At 35.9% G+C, this 22460-nt stretch overlaps 1 protein-coding gene across 1 annotated transcript in view; it reads left to right on the forward strand.

Annotated features, from left to right (window-relative positions):
* Positions 1-22460, forward strand: part of POLK (DNA polymerase kappa) — a 78182-nt gene that overhangs the window by 21766 nt on the left and 33956 nt on the right. The window contains exons 2-3 of the mRNA XM_007175904.3: positions 8584-8748; positions 15018-15137. Of these exons, the coding sequence (XP_007175966.1) occupies positions 8593-8748; positions 15018-15137 (276 nt within the window). The 5' untranslated portion in view covers positions 8584-8592. The remainder of the gene's footprint in view (positions 1-8583; positions 8749-15017; positions 15138-22460) is intronic.

A 22460-nucleotide genomic window follows, 5' to 3' on the forward strand; every position in this document is an offset into this window, starting at 1 on the left:
TTGCTTTTATGGGTTAATAACATTAGTTAACATAAATGACTTTTATTGTATAAGAGATGATAGTTTAATAAATTATTCTAGCTCAGTGTTTTGCACGGTTTTTTTAACTCATGCTCCTTTCACAAACCTTCCTTTAATGTTATTTGAAGCTTCAAAACAAATTTAGTATCACTAAAACCAAATCATTATTACCCTCCCATTTATAGCATATAACCCTGAAAGAGATCATCTCATCAAGAATAATTATTTTTGCTAATTTAGTATAAATTCCAGATCCTTTGTTATCAGATGCTCTTCTATGTCATGTCTATTTAAATGTATTTTCATAACTATGTTAGTAATAATTTACAAATAGATTGTTAATTTTTAAAACCAAAGTTCTTTTAACAGAGTATAATCTAAACAAAAGTCAGATACTTATGGAGTTTTTTATTTATTAGGGCAGGGGGAGGCATGTGGATATATTTTAAATCATTTTGGGTTAACTACTACAAAATCACAACTTCTTACTAATTTTTTTCCCTATGATTGGCAGATTTTCTGGATGTTTAATTTTTTATTTCTGGTTTTCAGGCATGTATAAGACTAGGAAGAAAACATAATAATAATGATTTTTAGAGCCTGACCTCTTATGGAAACCATCTTTTAAAATTCATCAATAGTAAACAATTGTTATCTGAAAACTGTGAGTGCAGTCTTGGAGTTGGTAACAATTTCAGTATATATCAGTGTTCACACAGGTATTTCTAAGGAATCAGGAGAACCAAAGAAATGAAGGTTATTATTAACTTTTCCTTTTCTTTAGGCTACCTATTCTTTTACTTTAGTGATAGAATATATATGAAGAAATTATAAGAGAGCTGTACAGCATTTGTAGAACAAAGATTTAAGGAAAAGTTTGATATTTCATGTGAAAGGGTTATGTTGCTAAAAATATTTTAAACTCCTGCCGTAGACTGTTAGAGCTATAAGAAATTTAAGAAATCAGCAATGGATCAAGATTAGGGCTCAGAAAAAATTGGAGCCATTTGGCAGAGGAGGTAATTGAAGTGATCATTTTCCCAGGATAGGAAAATAAAATAATATCCTGTACAACTCTTTCTGACTTTATTAAATATTTTCCTTCCAATAATATAGGAGATAGTATAGTGATAATATAATAGTTGATATTTCCCACTAGTGGTGTAACCTTCCTTTATTATCCTGGCTTCTTATGCAATTCTATATTAAAATGGTAACATTTGAGATTGTAGAATTTTAAAAATTATTACAATACCCAAAATGGTACCACAGGAGAACCTTTTCCTCCTTTTCTAAGACCATATGTATTCAACTATCCCTTAAGGTTTGTGTGCTTTACTATATACTTCAACTAAAACAAAATTAATCTGTTTGGTATCATGTCTACAAAAGTAAATATTTTTGCTGACTTGATCTAATACCTAACGAAAGAACCTCTTGGCCTACCTCCTTTGTGTGAGTATAAACAAAGTTTTCCTTGTTAAAGAACCTGGAAGACTTTTTACAAAATATGCAACTCATCATCAGAATAGGAATGTATAAACTGAGCTTTGGGAATTTACCTTTGAACTGATTTTTTTTTTTTTTTGGCCACACCACGCAGCATGTGGACTCTTAGTTCCCCAACCAGGGATCAAACCTGTGCCCCCTGCATTGGAAGTGTGGAGTCTTAACCACTGGACCGCCAGGGAAGTCCCTGAACTGATGTTTAGTTAATGTGTTTTGTATCAGGATATATTTCATTCTGTACTAAGAAGCAGATAATTTCAATTTATTATTCTCTAAGTACGAATTTTATACATCTGTAGGATTATGTAGAGTGTAGGGTTTTTGACTGCCTTCTGTCTCATTCATCTTTGAAATAAATTAAAATTAATAGGCAACTCAGGAAGGAAAAAGACAATTGAAGAGAATATATGCATGGTTCTCTCTTAAAGAATGGACCTTAAATCCTTGGTGAAAGGTTGAGGGCTTTTTTGGCCAAGCCATGTGGCTTGTGGGATCTTAGTTCCTCAACCAGGGATTGAACCCAGGGGACAGCAGTGAAAGCGCCAAGTCCTAATCACTGGACCACCAGGGAACTCCCAACTTGAGTTTTCTTTTAGCATACATCCCCTTGGTTTAAGATCTGTGGGGTTACATTATTTCTGTTATTTCTCTCAGTGATACATGTAAATTTTTAAATCTTGCAGATAATACTGTCTCAAATAATTTTGAAATTTTTGTACATCTTATTTTGCAAAGATATAAAAAGCTAAAGCTAAAAATACAGAGGTGCCTCTGTGCTTTAATTCCCATCATATAGAAATTGTAGGGACTTCCCTGGTGGCGCAGTGGCTAAGAATCCTCCTGGCAATGCAGGGGGTACAGGTTCAAGCCCTGGTCCAGGAATATCCCACATGCCGCGGAGCAACTAAGCCCGTGTGCCACAACTACTGAGCCCGTGCCACAGCTACTGAAGTCTTTGTGTCGAGAGCCTGTGCTCCACAACAAGAGAAGCCACTGCAATGAGAAGCCCGTGTGACACAATGATGAGTAGCCGCCACTCACCGCAAGTACAGAAAGCCCGTGCACAGCAATGAAGACCCAACACAGCCAAAAATAAATAAATTAAATAAACAAATTTATTTAAAAAATTTTAGGCATGCAGTTTGAGTATATATGTTCATATATGTGTGTGTAAAATAATTGGAGAGGAACATGTTAACAAATTAATCTGTTAAAGTCTTGGGGTTGTGATTTTTTAATTTTCTTGAAAATTTAAAAAACTTTTTTATAATAAATGAAAATGAAAAAGAAAACTTTAAGTCAGGCATTAATTTGGAAATTACTACATTAAAATTAGAGTAATAGTCTTAATTTGATACATTTAATTCACTGTATTTAAGTGTAGATTGTAAAAAGAACATTTAATCACAGTCTGAAGTTTTGTACTGGGTGCCTAATCTGTTCAGACATTAAATATTTGAACATTTGAGGGATTTAAAAATAATATTTGTTCTTAAGACATATAAAGGTTTTCTGGGGGGTGGTTATTGAGTTTGGTTATTTACAGTATGTTAGAAATAGGAAGCAAGCTCTGTCTAGGAGCCTACTATAGTTTAGTTTTCCCTCCTCCTCTTTCCCCTCTTCCTTCCCCTCCTGCTTGATCCCCTCCTTCTCTCTCTCTTTTACCCTTAGTATATTTTACCTGTTTCCTGGTAGATTAATTCCAGGTGACTTTGGTCAATGTGCTAAGCACTTGTGATACTGTTTACATAGTTTTGTGTGCTTTTTATGAGGAGGAGGAACCCTACCACAGAAAACTTCTTTCTTAGAATTCCTTCTGAAAAATTCTAATTTTCCTTTCTTACTATCACCAAAACAGAGGTTGGCCTTACATTTTTAAAGTGGTAACCTGAATAGTCAGTGGTAGAATCAGACTGGAAGAATTTGAATATTTTCAGAGAAAATGTGCTTTGAAACCAATATGCTAAACCACAAGAACCCAGAGTTCTTTCCTTTGAGCTGTGCATTACTGTTTGTGCAGCTTCTGAATTGAAGTTAGCAGACTGTATTCTGTAATATTGAACTATAAAAATGTTTCACTATTCTCTTTCTCAAAAAAATTTTTTGTTTATAAGTCACAGTTATATCCATTCATAGGCCTTGGGACTATATATGTGACTATATGTGGGTGCATAGTAATCATAGGACAAATACTTCTTTGGAAGCAAAACAAACAAAATTCATCTATATGATCTGTGAACATTAGCTTTTTCTCAAGGATGCTCACAGTGTACCCTGTTCCCTTTTAGGGTCTCTTTATCTTAAAGAGCGAAGTAAGGAAAGTAGGACTAGTGATTTTCACAGCTCTGGAAATTTGGCTTAACTTTAATAATGATAATAAATAATAAGTATTGATTGTGAGTTTATCATGTACCAGACATACACTAGGCACTTCCATTATATGCTGTCCTTACAAAGTCATTTGAAGTAGTACTAAATCTCACTTCCCAGAAAAATATGGAAATTATCATACTGTGTTATATTATGTCATCATCTCTGCTAGAAACTCCCCCTTTCGGGGCTTCCCTGGTGGCACAGTGGTTGAGAATCTGCCTGCCAATGCAGGGAACACGGGTTCGAGCCCTGGTCTGGGAAGATCCCACATGCCGCGGAGCAGCTGGGCCCGTGAGCCACAATTACTGAGCATGCGCGTCTGGAGCCTGTGCTCCGCGACAAGAGAGGCCGCGATAGCGAGAGGCCCGCGCACCGCGATGAAGAGTGGCCCCCGCTTGCCGCAACTAGAGGAAGCCCTCGCACAGAAACGAAGACCCAACACAGCCATAAATAAAGAAATAAAATAAATAAATAAAGCATGACACAAAATTAAGCAATGTGAATACCATCAAGCTTTAAAAAAAAATGAAATAACAAATAACTACTCTTAAAAAATTTAAAAAAAAACAAAACAAAACTCCCCCTTTCAATTTGTGGATTTCTAGATAAAGAAACTCAGTGAGAGCTAATGGGAAGAATACAGATAGCCAGTGCTAATGAGAAATTTTAGAAATTTGAAAGTAACAAATACTAACCAATAACAACAAAAGCAGACTCACCATAGTAACACAAATGATAGTACCAAAAGGAACTCAGAGAGATCCAAGTATACTAAAACTTAATATGTTGTTTATTACCTTTGTCCATTGATTTTTCTTAGATTTAGATATAATTGAAAAATATTAATCAAACAAATTAAATTTAACAAAGTAACTTAATTTCCCAAAGCAGAAATACAAGCTAGAATTTTTTAATATTAATGGAGCCTAGCAAGCATTCTAATATGTAAATTCAAAATATTCTTATATTATAATACAAGTCCTGAAAGCTTTAATAAACCAATTTAACCATTAAATATCATAGGAAAATAAGGCTTATAAAATCAAAAGTGGTTAAGCTCATATACTTGTCCTTACATGTGTAATATTGAAATAAGGGAAAACAAAGTATTTTTAAACTATTAACTTCAGAAAAGCAGTTTTTCTCCCAACCTTTTAATGTGATTATGTGAACTTGCTATGTGAATAAAAGAATGAGAAAATGATATAAACTGAGTTTGATCATTTAACAAATGATTATTGACCACCTACTCTGTGCCAAGCACTGTTTGAGGCATTTGGTATACATCAGAGGGGGAAAAAGTTTCCTGCCCTCATGGAACTTACGTTTTCACAGGAGAGGTAGACAATAAACATAATAAGTAAGTAAACTTATGTTAGGGAATGATAAACATAATAAGTAAGTAAACTATGAAAAGCAATGGGGCATTGGAAAGAGGGTGTAGGAGGGATAATCAGGCTACAGTTTTAAATAGGGACGTCAGGATATGCCCTCATTAAGAAGGTGACATTTAAGCCAAGACTTGAAGGAGAAAAGGGGGTTTAGACAAGAGGATATCTGGCTAAAGAACCCTCGAGGAGGAAGGAACAGCCAGTGCAAAAGGCCTCCAGGTCAGAGTGTGCCTCGCTGATTTGAGGCACAGCAAAGTTGGAAAGCAGTGAGCAAGGGGGAGAGTATTAGGTATGAGGGTAGACAGGTAACAGGTAATAGGGATACAGGTAATAATAGATTCTGTAAAGATTTTGGGGTTTATTCTGGAGTGAGATGAGGTGCCATTGTACTGTTTTTATTAGAGGAGTGATATGACCTAACTCATGATTTAGAAGAATCAGTTGGGCTACTGTGTTGATAATTGACTATAGGAGGGCAAGGGCAGGAACAGAGGCTATTTAAGATTATTGCTATTGCAATAATCCAGGCAAGAAATAATGGTGGTTCAGACTAGTGTGAAAGCAGTGAAAATAGTGAGAGGAGGTTACATTCAGGGTGCATTTTGAAAGTAGAGCCCACAGGATTTCCTGACAGTTTGGATGTGGGGTATGATAAAGAGGAGAGTCAAGAATCACTACAAGGTTTTTTGCATGAGCAATTGGAATGGATTAGAGTTGCCCTCAACTGAGATGAGGGAGGCTGAAAGTAGAGCTGGTTTTGGGGATGGAGGCAGATGAGAAGGTCAGTTTCAGACTTGCTAAATTTGAGATGTCAGGCAGGCATTTGGACTAGAGCTGTAAACTTGCAAGTCATTAGCATGTAGATGATAGTAAGTCTGTGTCCATGAAACTGGATATATGTTACCTGGTGATAGGGCATCAACAAGGCAGCAAGGTGGGAATTCCCTGGCGGTTCAGTGGTTAGGGCTCCGGACTCTCACTGCCAAGGGCCCAGGTTTGATCCCTGGTAGGGGAACTAATATCCCCACAAGCCACTCAGTGCGGCCAAAAAAAAAAAAAAAAGGCAGCAAAGTAATGAAAACTAACTTTACCTATCTCACAGCTTTGCCTGGTGCCAGTATTGCTGATAGCCCAGTTCTTCTCCCCAATTAAGGACCAAAACCAATTCTCAGAGTTTTGGGGCTAAGTAATATACTATATGTGAAGTAGTAGGCATTCAATAATTGTTTCTTTTCCTTTCGTACATTTTAACATTTAAAGGACAAGGCAGCTTAAATGCAGGATGTCTGCATTTAGTCCCTTCACTCTTCAGTAGTGTTGGTTTGGGGAAATTATGAATGAATTACATTCACCTGTTTTACTAGAAAATGACAAGTTATTGGATTACTAAAGCATAAGGCAAAATACAGGATAATATTAGGCTGAATGTGAAAGCTGAAGAGAAAAAAATTCAAATGATAAGAACAGAAAATCAACCTATATTCCCTTAGGTACCTAGAAACAACATCACTAGTGGTTCCAATACTTTAGGGCACACTGGAATTATCTGGGCATCTCCTAAAAATACTGGTATCTGGCTCCTACTCCCAGAATTTCTGATTTATTTGGTATGGGATACAACCTGGGCATCAAGAGTTTTAAGATCCCTCCAGACATCCCTCTAGTGTGTCGCAAAGTTTGAGAACTACTGTGATATACACTTTTTTTGTTCTAATGGAACTGTCACTAATAATCACAGTATTCAAATTTCCTTCCATAATTTATTTTATTCTTCGCTGGTGTCAAAAATGGAAGCAGCTATCAAGAAAAGGTCCTCTTGAGGGCATTATGCTAAGTGAAATAAGTCAGAGAAATTCAAATACCGTATGATCTCACTTATATATGGAATCTAAAAACAAAAACAAAAAACAACTCACAGAGAACAGATTGGTGGTTGCCAGTGGCAGGGATGGGGGGTGGACGGGAGGGGTGAGGGGTAGGGGGATGGGGGAAATAGGTAAAGGGAGTCAAAAGGTATAAACTTTCAATTATAAAATAAGTCATGGAGATGTACAGCATGGTGACTATAGTTAATAATACTGTATTGTATACTTGAAAGTTGCTAAGAGTGTAGATCTTAAAAGTTCTCATCACACGAAAAATAAAAACAGCTATGGTGATGGATGTTAAATAGAAAGAAAAGAAAAGAAGGGAAGGGAAGAGGAGGGGAGCGGTGGGGAGGGAAGGTCCTCAAGGCAGAGTAGATAAGTGAACCCTCTGTAAATCATGCAAATGAGAAATCACTGTCATAATTTGTTGTAGATTCATGGTAGCTATTCACCTGGCCATTTATTTGTAGTATAAGTGAACCCCAAATTGGAGGCAGCTGTGATGTCATGGTACCTGCTTTAGACTTGGAGTAAGAAGACTTGGATTGAAATCCTAGTTCTTTTGCATATTATCAGATAATTATCATAATTGCTTATTATCATAATTACCCATTGTGATGGGCAATTCATTTAACCTTCCTGAAATTCAAATTTCTTTCTCCCTAACATGAGAATGAGCAAGTCTATTTTACATGGTTGTAATAATTGTTTTTAAAAGTGAATGTATGTGAAGGTAAATTATAAAGAATTATATAAAGACACTAAAGAATTATTATTTGAAATCAACCTAAGAAGTGATATAACATTGTAAAATGTAATGATTTCCTGGAAGTGGATAGATATTTCTTCCTATATTTTTTCACTGATTTAAGAATGGAGCTCTGCAAACAGTAGGTAATAAATGTTTTTGATCTTAATGTTAGGCAGGGGAAGTGTTATTTTGTATTTATTTCTTATACAGTGTATTAAATATGGAAAAAACATGAACGTTGGACACAGATGTTGTTAACTTATTATCAAATTTGTGTCGGTAGGCATGTCCTAAAACTTAGGTTCCTTTTCTCTTTATATTGGGAATAATAATATCTACCTTTCAGGGCTGCTGTGTAAAATTCAAGTGTAAAGCACCAAGCATAGTGGCTAGCACAGGTTGGCAGGAAATGTTGATTCCTTTCTTCCCTCCAAGAGTATGATAATCTTGGGATAATAATTTTTAAATCTGAGTAATAATTATTTCTCCATAGCCAAAAAATCTTAACTGTCATTTTTATTTTGCTGATTTCTGTATCATTTTAACTTTTAAATGTCCATCCCTCTCCCCAATCCCCACCCTCCATGAATGCTTTGAAAAGCATGTTTGTTTTGTATGCTTTTCAGAGAATTAAAAAAAGCCATTTTAACTTTTTTTTCTTTTACTTTAGGTTTACGCCATGGATAGCACAGAGGAGAAGAATGACAGCACAAAGGAGAAGAATGACAATTACAAAGACGATCTTCTCCTAAGGGTGGGACTTAATGATAATAAAGCCGGAATGGAAGGATTAGATAAAGAGAAAATTAACAAAATTATAATGGAAGCCACAAAGGTATGTTTCTTTTTTCTTTCAATATCTTTAATTTAGTAACTTTTAAACTTTCTGTTTAAAAGAAAATTAGTGTTTTAAATATCCTTTTAATTATAATTTTTAATATTTTAATATATAAAATTATTAAGCTACAATGCATATAGAATAATTTCCCTTCTCTTGTGTTGCTTTTGCCATCCAGTTTTCTACTTCACATGCACATAGTATGCATGTTAAAGCAAAATAACATATATCTTCTTTTTCACCCTTTTTTTTCACCCCAATAGGAGAATAGTACAATTGTGGTTTTTTTGTTTTTATTTCAGTTAATATATCTTGGAAGTCTTTCTGTATAAGAAACTAGAGATCTTCATTCTTTTTTATGCCTGTATATGTGGATATACTATACTTTATTGAACTAGTCAGAATCTTTATGGATGGACATATAATAAGTCATTTCTAGTCTTTCATTTTTACAAACAATACTACAGTGAATAACCTTGTATTTCATAACTTTACATATGTGCAAATATAACTATAGGAGAGACTCCCAGAAGTGGAATTATTCCACCAAATACATATAGCATGAAAGGATATATGCATGTGCAGTTTTTAATTAATTGTGCAATTGCCCTCCATAGTAGTTGTACCAATTTACATTTCCACTGCCAATATGTGAGAGTACATTTTACCATGCTGCAACCATACCAACATAGTGTGTTACTATACTTTTGGATTTTCCAGTCTATGGTAACATAGGGTTGCATTAATTTATATTTCTCTTATGAAAAGTGAGATTGTACATCTTTTTCATATGTTTAAAAGCCACTTATATATGTATTTTTTAACACTGTCTCTTCTTACCCTTTGCACAATTTTCCATTGGATTATTGTTTACCTTTTGACTTCGCTCATGGTAGTTTAGTCCTGTGCAATAGTTTTTCGTTTGCTTCTTTTTACGTACTTGAATTAGTTAACGACATATGACTTTCTCCAAGATCATAAAAGAGTTCTTTAATGGTTTTTTTCTATCATTTGGGGGGTTTCATTTATGTATTATGAAATATCCATGCAGAAAGGTGTAAAATTTAAGAGAATATCCTTATTCTTAACAAATGCATGCTGATAACTGCACCAACTTACTCTCAAATGGTTTAGCCAAAAACAGAGAGTAGAGAGAGAAAGAGAGAATGTGTGTGTATGTGTGTGTGTGCACACACAAGCACACATAAGAGTTGGGAGAGAAGCCGAATGTAGCAGGATATCAACAATTGGTCAATCTAGGTGAGGACATATAGGTGTTCATTGTACTATTCTTTCAACTCTTGAATTTTTGGAAATTCTAAAATAAAGAGTTGAGGGAAAAATAATTTTTTAAGTATATAAAATGTAGATACAATTTTAAAAGTATCAATAAAAGATAATTAAGAGATGAAATAAGGAAATATAACATATAGATTGGATCCTGGTTGGAACAAGTACATTTGGAACATTTAGAGGAATTTGAATATGGGGAGGGTACTAGATAATATTAAGGAATTATTGTTAATTTTATTAGTTATGAAATGTTATTATGATTACATATTATTATGGAAAATGGCCTTATTTTTAAAGATGCATGCTAAAATACTCTATAGAATAGCTCAGTGTCATTATATCTGTAATTTACTTTAAAACAGTTCACTTAAAAAAATCATTGAAGAAAATTAAGCAAAATGTTAACAGTTGTTAAATCTCAGTGATAGTTTTATATATTGTTTATTATAGCAATCTCTATATTTTTCTGTTTGAGACTTCTTTGAAATTTTCATCATAACAATTTTTTAAAAGATGAAGAGTAAAACCTTTGATCCTAGTTTTCAAGTTAAGAAATAAAATATTTAAGTTATCTTAGATGTCCCTATCAGATCTTCCCTCTTTCTTCTCTGTGTCTCAGTACCATTTACTAAATAGTCCATCCTTTCCTATTGATCTGCAGTTCTTTCTACTGTTCTAATAGATTATTTGTCTGTTGTTGCACTATACAACATGATCTTAAATACAATACTTTAAAGTCCTGATATCTGTTGGAACAAGTTCTCTTTTTTGGCCTTTGTTCTTTTACAAGAGTATCTTAGGTATTCTTGAATCTTTGCTCTTCCATATAAATTTTGTATGGTATTGATATGTATCAATCATAGAATAGATACTTATGTATTTTATATATTAATATATTTGTATATTTTATATAATATATATTCCTCTAGTAGGGAGGGGGGGTGAGTTTATCTGAAATATCTTTCTTAAATTGAAATTTTCTAATTCTTGGCACTCCATAGCAATTTACTTTTTAAAAACTTTTATCAGAAAATTTTAAACATACCCAAAATTAGAATAGTAAAGTGAATCCCAGGTAATCATCACCCAGCATCAACAGTTATCAACATTTTTACAAATATTGTTTCATCTTTCTCACTTACCTCTCCCTACTGAATTTTGGAGGTGGAAAGAAGAGTATTTTAAAACAAATCCCAATAAACTGGACAAATTTCTACACATTCACAATTTTCCAAAACTGACTTAAGAAGATACAGAAAATCTAAATAGACCTATAAAAAGGAAAGAAATTAAATTAGTAATTAAAAATCTCCCCCCCCCCCCACAAAGAAAAAAAAGAGATCAGGTCAAGATGGCTTCACTGGTGATTTTTTTTTTTTTTTTATACAGCATGTTCTTATTAGTCATCCATTTTATACACATCAGTGTATACCTGTCAATCCCAATCGCCTAATTCATCACACCACCACCACCACCCCCCCGCCGCTTTCCCCGCTTGGTGTCCATACGTTTGTTCTCTACATCTGTGTCTCAATTTCTGCCCTGCAAACCAGTTCATCTGTACCATTTTTCTAGGTTCCACATATATGCGTTAATATACGATATTTGTTTTTCTCTTTCTGACTTACTTCACTCTGTATGACAGTCTCTAGATCCATCCACGTCTCAACAAATGACCCAATTTCATTCCTTTCTATGGCTGAGTAATATTCCATTGTATATATGTACCACACCTTCTTTATCCATTCGTCTGTCGATGGGCATTCAGGTTGCTTCCATGACCTGGCTATTGTAAATAGTGCTGCAATGAACATTGGAGTGCATGTGTCTTTTTGAATTATGGTTTTCTCTGGGTATTCACTGGTGAATTTTATTTGACATTTAAAGGAGAAATAATACCAATACTCCACAAGTTCTTCCAAAAAATAAAGAAGGATGGAACACTTCCCAACTCTTTCTATGAGGCCTGTATCCCCTTGATACTAAAGTCAGACAAGCAGAAGATTATAGATCTTTATAAATGTAGAAGTCCTCAACAAAATATTAGCAAACTGGATCCAACAATATATTAAGATTATGTGGCATGACCAAATGGGATTTATCCTAAGAATGCAAGATTGGTTTAGCATCCAAAAATCAATTAATGTACTATACCATGTTAATACAATTAAGGACAAAAAACACATGGTCATGTCAATAGATGCAGAAAAATCATACCTGACAAAATCCTATACCCATTCATGCTAAAAACTCTAAATAAGCTTGAAATAGAAGGGAACTTCTGCAACCTAAAAAGGACATCTATAAAAACCTATACACCCCAATAAAAATTAAAAAACAAAAAATCAAAAAAGAAACCCCTATAGTTGTCATTATACTTTATGGTGAAAGACTAAACACTTTTGCCCTAAAATAAGGAGCAAGGCAAGAATGTCGAATCTCACCTGTTCTTTTCAACCTAGTTCTGAACATTTTAGCCAGTGCTGTCAGGCAATTAAAAGAAATAAAAAGCATTAAGATTGGAAACGAAGAACTAAAACTATCTGTTCACAGATGACATGATCTAATATATAGAAAGTCTTAAGGAATTTCAGGAGTGCAACAATTGTACCCTGAAAATTACAAAAACTTGGTGAGGGAAGATAATGACCTAAAAAATGGAGACATATGGCTATTCAAGGATGAGAAGATTCCATACGGTTAAGAAGGCAATTCTCCCCAAATTGATCTGTAGATTCAGTGTACTTCCCTCATCAAAATTCCAGTGGCTTTTTTTTTCTGCAGAAATTGACAAACAGATTTTAAAATGTATATGGAAATAAGAAACACCTAAAATAGTCAAAACAATTGTAAAAGGGAACAAGCATGGGGGTCTGACTTTCCTATTTCAAAACTTACTATAAAGCTACAGTTATCAAGACAATGTGCTACTGCCATGAGGCTAGACATATAGAACAATGGAGCAGAATTAAGAGTCTAGAAATAAATGTTTATAGTTTATTGATATTTGTACCAAGGCAAAAGGATAGTCTGTTCAGCACATGATACTGGGACAACTGGATATCCACATGCAAAAAAGATGAACTTATTAGACCCTTAACTCACACCATACACTGAAAATTAACTCAAAATTGACTTAAATGTGAGACCTAAAGCAATAAACCTTTTAGAAGATAGGAGAAAATCTTTGAGATCTTTGGTTAGGCAAACATTTCTTGGATACAACACCGAAAGCACAGTCAGTAAAAGAAAAAGTTGACAGATAGGGCCTCATCAAATTTCAAAATGTTTGTACTTCAGAAGATACCATTAAAAAATACAAAGATAAGCAACACACTGGGGTAAAATATTTGCAAAATAAGAAGACAACCCAATCAAAAAATGTGCAAAAGATGTAAATAGACATTTCACTAAGGAAGATATAAGAATGGCTCATAAGCACATGAGAAGATGTTCAACATTAGTCATTAGAAAAAGGCAAATTAAAACCACAATGAGATGCCATTCATAGTATTATAGCCTAGAATGGCTGTAATAAAGAAGACAGACAGGACTTCCCTGGTGGCACAGTGGTTGAGTCTGCCTGCCAATGTAGGGGACACAGGTTCCATCCCTGGTCTGGGAAGATCCCACATGCCATGGAGCAACTAAGCCCATGCGCCACAACTACTGAGCCTGCGCCCTAGAGCCCATGAGCCACAACTACTGAGACCACGTGCCGCAACTACTGAAGCCCGCACTCCGCAACAAGAGAAGCCACCGCAATGAGAAGCCTGCACACCGCAACAAAGAGTAGCTCCTGCTCGCTGTGACTAGAGAAAGCCCGCGCACAGCAACGAAGACCCAACGCAGCCAAAAATAAATAAATTTATTTATTTAAAAAAAAAATAAGATAGACAGTAACAGATGTTGCAAGGATATAGAGAAATTGGTACCCTCATACATTGCTGGTAGGTTTGTAAAATGGTTCGCCACTTTGGAAAACAGTCTGGCAGTTCCTCAGAAGGTTTAGTGTGGAGTTACCGTATAACACAGAGATTCCACTCCTAGGTACATATCCAAGGAAGATGAAAACATGTGTCCACACAAAATGTGTACACAATTGTTCATTGCAGCGTTTTTCGTAATAGCCAGAAAGTGAAAATAATTAAATGTCCATCAACCTTATAAATAGATAGTATGTTCAGTGATGGAATGACGGATGATTTTCTAAAAGTTATTTTCTACATTTTATTTAGTGGCTAACATTAAATTTGTTAAAGTACTGTTTACCTAAAACAAATAGACTGCCAGTTATTTCTCCACTAAAAAAATGGGTTTATTCAAAATCAACAGAAAATTGCAGTTCAAGGTCTGCAACCATGGCAAGCCAAATGCAAGTCCCCAGCAAAACTGGAGAGGAAAACTCTTTCCAATAAGGGAAAAGGAAGTTGGCAAGGGTATAGTAAACAGAGTCAATGACTTTTCATTGGCTGAGTTCTTGCCAGAAAAGAAGAGGAGTCCTCTTTGTCTTGCTTTCTACTATCATCAAAGGGCATGAGAGCTCCCCCTTCTGATCTCTGACTCTATTTAATCGAGGTTTCTGTTAGTTAATTTTTTACAATAATTTTTAAGTGAAAGTGAAGGAGATAACTGATAACCCAGCTGACTAAGGCCTTGGATATGCCCGGAGAATCCCACCTAGGACACATTGTTATTTTCTGAGTGCAGATCTGTACTCATCTCTAGAGTTTGTACTGTGCTACATACTGCCTCACAAGAATCCTATGATTTAGGTAACTATAAATTCATTTTACAGATAAGGAAACCTGAAACATAATAAGACTAATTTTAGGGTAACCCAGCTAGTGAGTAATGGAGGTAAGTTTTGAATTCAGTCATTTTGTTTCTAGAGTCTGTGCTCTTAGCCATCAGGTTCACAGTGATGCTTCTTTCAAACATTCTTCTTATACTTATTTTGTTTTCCTATGTAGGGGTCCAGATTTTATGGAAACGAGCTCAAGAAAGAAAAGCAAGTCAACCAACGAATTGAAAATATGATGCAACAAAAAGCTCAAATTACCAGCCAGCAGCTAAGGAAAGCACAATTACAGGTATTAATTCAATTGCTAAGTAAAGTGGAAGCTGGTAGAATAATAATTGATAGTTAAAATGCATCATGGTCAAGTCATAACTGAAAACAAGGTGAAATGTAAATGTTCATTACATTGTAAAGCATAAAATTTAACAAATGTGCATACAACTTTGTTAAATACTGCTCTACCCTTTTACATAAAGACCCACACCTAGACATTGTCACCTGCATTATTACAGAAGAGTAAATGGAGCCTTAGTTAGGTTAAGTGACTTGCCCAGCTTCATATGACAGGTAGTTGGCAGAGCTAGGATTTAATCCAAAGCTTTTGTTCTTTTTATTATGTATGTACATTGCAGCTAGAAAAGCCCACAAGATAAATGTGGCATGTTTTCTGCAAAACTAATTTTGCAAAAAAGATTCGGGGGAACATGTTAACTAATTAAATTTGAAAGTACTTTAAAACATAATTGTGTTACAGTAAAATGAAAAGTCATGTAAATGGTAGAGTGCCAAATGTATGTGAACTTTTAAGATAAACACAAGACTTCTAAAAATTTGGGGCCTCTGGCTTCTTCAGCATCTTTGGGGAGTAAATACTCAGTTTCCTGTGGTATTAAAAGTTATTTCAGTAGAAGAGTTTGAGAAGAGCCAAGTTGCAAGGCATCATGTGGTAGACTGAGAACTCAAAGCAGTAACATTGAAGTTCACTTTTAAAGACAGTTTTACCCTCTGGGACTTCCCTGGTGGCGCAGTGGTTAAGAATCTGCCTGCCAATGCAGGGTACGTGGGTTCGAGCCCTGGTCCGGGAAGATCCCACATGCTGCAGAGCAACAAAGCCCGTGTGCCACAACTACTGAGCCTGAGCTCTAGAGCTCGCGAGCCATAACTACTGAGCCCATGTGCCACAACTACTGAAGGCCATACACCTAGAGCCCGTGCTCTGCAACAAGAGAAGCCACCGCAGTGAGAAGCCCGCGCACCACAACAAAGAGTAGCCCCCACTCGCTGCAACTAGAGAAAGCCCACTCACAGCAACGAAGACCCAACACAGCCAAAAATTAATTAAAAAAAAAAAGTTTTACCCTCTATCAAAATCTGATTGTTTTACAAAGCACTTCAAGCTATAACATAACAATAAAATTATAATATTAATCTACTGTGCTACAAAATTCTTTTCATGATAGAGTTCAAAGATTATAAATTTTGTTTTCTTTATCAAACTACAGTATGTCATTTTCTTTTTTGATATATGCTTTCCTAGAGCACAAGCTAGTTTTGGGTTTTTTTTAAAATTTTATTTATTTATTTTTGGCTGCGTTGGGTCTTCGTTGTTGTGCGCTGGCCCCCTCTAGTTGCGGCGAGCAGGGGCCACTCCTTGTTGCGGTGCGCGGGCTTCTCATTGCAGTGGCTTCTCTTGTTGCGGAGCACAGGCTCCAGGCGCGCGGGCTTCAGTAGTTGTGGCTCAAGGGCTCTAGAGCACAGGCTCAGTAGCTGTGGCACATGGGCGTAGTTGCTCCATGGCATGTGGTATCTTTCTGGACCAGGGCTCGAACCCATGTCCCCCACATTGGCAGGCGGATTCTTAACCACTGTGCCACCAGGGAAGCCCCAAGCTAGTTTTTTATCTTCTGTGCTATCATGACTAAAGATGATTTGTCAGTCAAATCATCAGTTTTAATGCTTCAAAGCAGTCCACTGTATGGAGGTGCATAATTTATTTACCTCATCCCACCTTGGTTCCAGTTTTTTGCTTTATATACAACATTGGATGATCATTTGTATTCATGTATCTTTGTACTCTCCTGTTCTGTTATTTTCACCAAAGATGGTACCATTTTACATTTTCAACATAAAAATGCTGTTTTCCTCACATACTTGTTTAAAATTAGATTTTATCAATTTTATCAGTCTTAGTTTTTGCTGATACAGTGTCCAAAATATTATTTCATGGTTGTTTTAATTTGCCTTCCTTTGATTATGACAGAGAAAGAATGTCTTTTCACATGTGAATTAGCCATCAATATTTCCTTCTTGTGGGAATATCCTCCTTTATTCTGTTTGTTAGGATATAGGCTAAGTAGCTAGCACAAGAGACTCAAAAAAATAATGGTTCAAGTAAGTTTATTTCTTTCCCACATAATAGGTATGTAGTCCCAGCTGATCTGGTGGTTCTGATCACCATAGTAATTTAGAGACCCAGGTTCTACATTGTCTTGTTCCATCATCCCCTAGTGTTATCCTTACCTGGATTGACAGAAATGGATTACCTTCAATCCATATTCCAGCCTCTGGGAAGGAAGAAAGAACAAGGAAAATATCATGGAAGGAAAGTAATTTACTATTAAACAAGTGAAAAAGAATTTGCGCACGTTACTTTAGCTCACATTTAAGTTTCACAGCCACACCTAAGTGCAAGAGAAGCTGTAAAATATATTCTCTAGCTGGGTGGCCATGTGTCAGCTAAAAATCTATTACTATGGAAGGAAGAGAGAGTAGATTTCAGGGTTCAACTAGCAGTCTAAAGCAATACTCTTTGCCCACATTTCTAGAGGAGTTTGTATCTTTTTCTCCTCATTTATAGATCTTATCATACATGAAAAATTTTTTTCTCTGCCACTTGTAAAGATTTTTCTAACATGTTGTTTGTCTTTTAATTTTGCAGGGATTTTTTTCCCCTATACATTTTTAAATGTTTATGTAATCAAATCCAGCAGTGTTAAAATTTTTTTTCTTGGCTTTAGTATTGTGCATAGAAAGTTATTCCTCACAACCAAGCCTGTATGTTCTTTTAGTATTTTTATAGTTTTTTTATATTCAAATCTTTAGTCCATTTGGAATTTGTTTTGATGTAAGGTATGAAGTATATTTTTCTTAAATAATATTATATTTTCCTTAAATGGTATTATTTTTCCTAAATGGTGATCCGCTTGTCCCAACATCGTTTATTTAATCATAAGTCCTTTCTCCACTGAATTGAAATGAGGCACTTCCATATACTAAATTTTCATTGTGCTTGGATTTGTTTCTGGACTCTCTCTCTCTCTCTCTTTTTTTTTAAAATAAATTTATTTGTTTATTTTTGGCTGTGTCGGGTCTTCGTTGCTGCGCGTGGTCTTTCTCTGGCTGTGGTGAGCGGGGGCTACTCTTAGTTGCAGTGCATGGGCTTCTCATTGCGGTGGCTTCTCTTGTTGCGGAGCACAGGCTCTAGGCACGTGGGCTTCAGTAGCTGTGGCACGTGGGCTCAGTAGTTGTGGCTCGTGGGCTCTAGAGGGCAGGCTCAGTAGTTGTGGCACATGGGCTTAGTTGCTCTGTGGCATGTGGCATCTTCCTGGACCAGGGCTGGAACCCATGTCCCCTGCATTGGCAGGCAGATTCTTAACCACTGCGCCACCAGGGAAGTCCCTGGACTCTCTTTTAATCAATTGAATCTTTCCCCATATCAGTACCATGCAGTTTTATTTATTGAATGATAAGAATATAGTTTAATATTCCCCCTCACTACTCTTTAGAAAAAAAATTTTTTTTCTCATGCATTGTTTCTTTCACATAAGTTTAAGCATTATTTCATCAAGTTAAAAAGAAATTCTATTGTCTGCAGTAACATTGTTTTTAAGTTGATATTAATCCTTAGGCAGTTTACTTTCTCTTTTTGGTAAGTTTTATTGATTTATAGTCTACAAATACCTTTAATAAAATTTTAAAGATGTAATACATAGGAGTGGTACAATATAACAACTTCTTGCTGTTTATAATACTTTTAAAGCTCATATCCTTAAATATGCTAATAATCTGAGGAAACAGAAAATACCGTACATTGTGTAGCAGTACTTCAGGTTTTGCTACGGTTTTAGTTGATATTCCATGGAAGGCTCTGCGGCATCTTTTGCAAAGGAAATGTGTTTTATGTTGATTGTAAAATTGTTTCGGTTTTTGAGCTTCCTTTAAAAGAAGTTGTATAAGTGGGAGGGTATTGAGGAAATCCTAAGGAGTCTAGAAGGTCTGAAAGAACAGAGAGGTTTTCATGGGAAATGTGTTTCTATTTTAGAGTCACGAAATTTCCAAGGAGTAGATTTTATTATGTGTGATAAGATAAGAAAGCTCTGTAGGCATAAACTCCCTTGATGTTTCTTGAGAACCTCCCTAAGTATTCCCCACCCCATCCCATCCTCATTAAACTTCTTAAAAGCACAATCATTTTTGTAGCTGTCAAAACATCTTATTATAACATGGGCTCTTGAATTGAATAGACAAACATCCATGTTATATTAAATGGCAACTACACAGCAAATCAATGCATTTTGAGCACTTTTTTTTTTAACATTTTTTAAAAAAATATTTATTTATTTAGTTTTGGCTGTGTTGGGTCTTCGTTTCTGTGCGAGGGCTTTCTCTAGTTGTGGCAAGCGGGGGCCACTCTTCATCGCAGTGCACGGGCCTCTCACTATCGCGGCCTCCCTTGTTGCGGAGCACAGGCTCCAGACGCGCAGGCTCAGTAGTTGTGGCTCACGGGCCTAGTTGCTCCGCGGCATGTGGGATCTTCCCAGACCAGGGCTCGAACCCGTGTCCCCTGCATTGGCAGGCAGATTCTCAACCACTGCGCCACCAGGGAAGCCCATTTTGACCACTTTAACACTTGATTTGGAGAACCCAGATTTACTCAACAGTTTTTAGGGTAATATTAAGTCAAGAAAATGAAAAACAATATTTCTGAAGTAGTCTCCTAAATGTAATCCAAAAGGGGGATTTTTAAAACATAAATAAGACATAATATGGATATAAAATATACCACTAGAGCTTGATTTGAGCTTATTTCAGTGTTAAATACTTTAAAAATTCATTTTAGGGAAGTATCATAAAGTAATGGAAAGAGCACAGGCTTTAGAGTAACATGTTTTCCAGGTCTAATTCTAACATTTACCAGCTCTATGACTTAGGGCAAATTATGTAATCTTACTGAGCTTTAGTTTCATCTATAAAATGGGAATAATAATTATTCTCTCAATTAATTTGACCATTAGGTGAGTTAACATAAGAAGCATTTTTCATATTACATATAATATACTCAGTAAATGTCATTTCTGCTTTAAAGATTATAGTTAATATCACTAAGCCCTTACCATATTCCTAGATAAGTGCATCATATGGGTATCTCTTAATTATTTCAACCTTTTGAAATTGGTTTAGTCCCTCTTTACAGATAAAGAAAGTAAGGATAAGAAGGATTAACTTACCCACTATCATGTAACTAGTAAGTGGCAGGCTTGAGACCCAAACAAAAACCCGCTGTGACACACACTGGCTCTGAACTGTAGCAAGAGGGACTAGGTACATATTAGAGACTCAGATCAGAACTTGGAAGTCATTTGGAAGGAAAAATGGAAGAAAGGAAAACATGAATGAGAATTTCAGTAGAAGAAACTGGAAAAAAGCAGTGGTGCTGTACATTTGGTAGATGTAAAAGAAAAGAGTTCAGATAAGGGTGACTAATGAGAGACAGTAAAGCAAAGTGGAATGTGTGAGTCATTCAGTGGCGAGGTTTCCTTTTGGCACCTGTACACTTGTTTTAAGCACAGAAAAGACAATAGATTGCTGAGGAAACTGTCATAGCATTAATGTATGAGTCTAAGGAGAACTTTTTCCCATTTGGTTTGTTTTCTATTTATTATCTTCTTCCTTTTCAGCGTTTCTGGGTTAAGGTATTTCAGATGCTGCTCCCTTATTCTCAGTTGACTCAAATCTAAGGCACATTTTCTGGATTGATATAGAGTTGTTTTTAATCAACCCTTGTTTTTATTAGTCTCCATGAATTGTTTACATCTTTTTTTATGTCAGGATGCTATTCTCTAGTTTGAAATTGAAGTACTGGAAGAAATAGTTATTTTAAATCTGGATGATAAATTGCAGTCATGTTAAAAAGTTCCATTTATTAGGTGTGGTATCTCACTGCATGAGATCAGCCTTCTCCAAACTTTTTCTACAAATACTACTTTCTCTTTTTTAATCAGAAATATATATATTATATATATGGAATAAATATATATAAAAGAATAAAATTTATACTGATATGTATAAATGGGTGTACAAGTCTCTCCTCCCTTTCTCTTTTATGAGGAAAGAATTTATGTTTGTTTGCTTGTTTACATAGTTACCATTATTTATTTTCATCGTGAGAACCTTTAAAATTTACATTCTAGTAACTTTCACATATCAGTACAGTATTGTTAGCTATAGTTATCATACTGTACCTTAGACCCCAAATCTTACTCATCTTTTCTTTTTAACTGAAGTAGGTCAATTGACCTATAACACTATGTTAGTTTCAGGTGCACAATATAGTGATTAAATATTTCTGTATGTTACAAAATGATCACCAGGATCAGTCTATAGTTACCATCTGTCATCATACAAAGTTATTACAGTATTATTCACCATGCTGTATACTTCATCTTTGTGCCTCATTTATTTTGTAACTGGAAGTTTGTACCCTTTAATCTCCCTTTGAGGAAAACTTTTTAAAGCAGATAAGGTCTTTCTCCTGATGGAACTCACAATTTAGAGTCTAATATTACAGTAAGTGCCATAGTAAGAGCAGGAAAACAAGTAAGGGAACATTGAATTCTGTGGCACAGAGGACAGAGATCCAATTAAGTGACAGAGACACGTCTGAGCTGATCCTTGAAGGGTTGGTGACAGAACTAGGAAGGGCATTCTGCACAGAGGAACAGCCTGAAGAAGGCACAGAGCACCCCAGGTTATTCAGTGAGTTGCAGCCTAAACAGGAATGGATCCTCTAGAAAGTCTCACTGTGGCTACTGGAGACAAACATGAATCAGGGTGATTGTTTCTAAAAGAGGAGTTGCGGGGCTTCCCTGGTGGTGCAGTGGTTAAGAATCTGCCTGCCAATGCAGGGGACATGGGTTCAAGCCCTGGTCCAGGAAGATCCCACATGCCGCAGAGCAACTAAGCCCGTGCGCCACAACTACTGAAGCCTGCACACCTAGAGACCGTGCTCCACAACAAGAGAAGCCACCACAATGAGAAGCCCGCGCATCGCGACAAAGAGTAGCCCCTGCTCACCACAACGAGAGAAAGCCTGCACGCAGCAACAAAGACCCAACGCAGCCATAAAGAAAGAAAGAAAGAGAAAGAAGGAAGGAAGGGAGGGAGGGAGGAAGGAAGGAAGGAAAGAAGGAAGGAAGGAAGGAAGGAAGGAAGGAAGGAAGGAAAGAAGAAAGGGAGGAAGGGAGTTGCGGTTTCAACTTGTAGCCAGTAGGCCAGGCATCACTATAATGTTAAGAAGGAAGACCTTGAAAAAAAAAATTCTGCAGAATGAAAACAA

The sequence above is a fragment of the Balaenoptera acutorostrata genome, chromosome 2, assembly GCF_949987535.1.
Source record: "Balaenoptera acutorostrata chromosome 2, mBalAcu1.1, whole genome shotgun sequence".
Classification (NCBI taxonomy): domain Eukaryota; kingdom Metazoa; phylum Chordata; class Mammalia; order Artiodactyla; family Balaenopteridae; genus Balaenoptera; species Balaenoptera acutorostrata.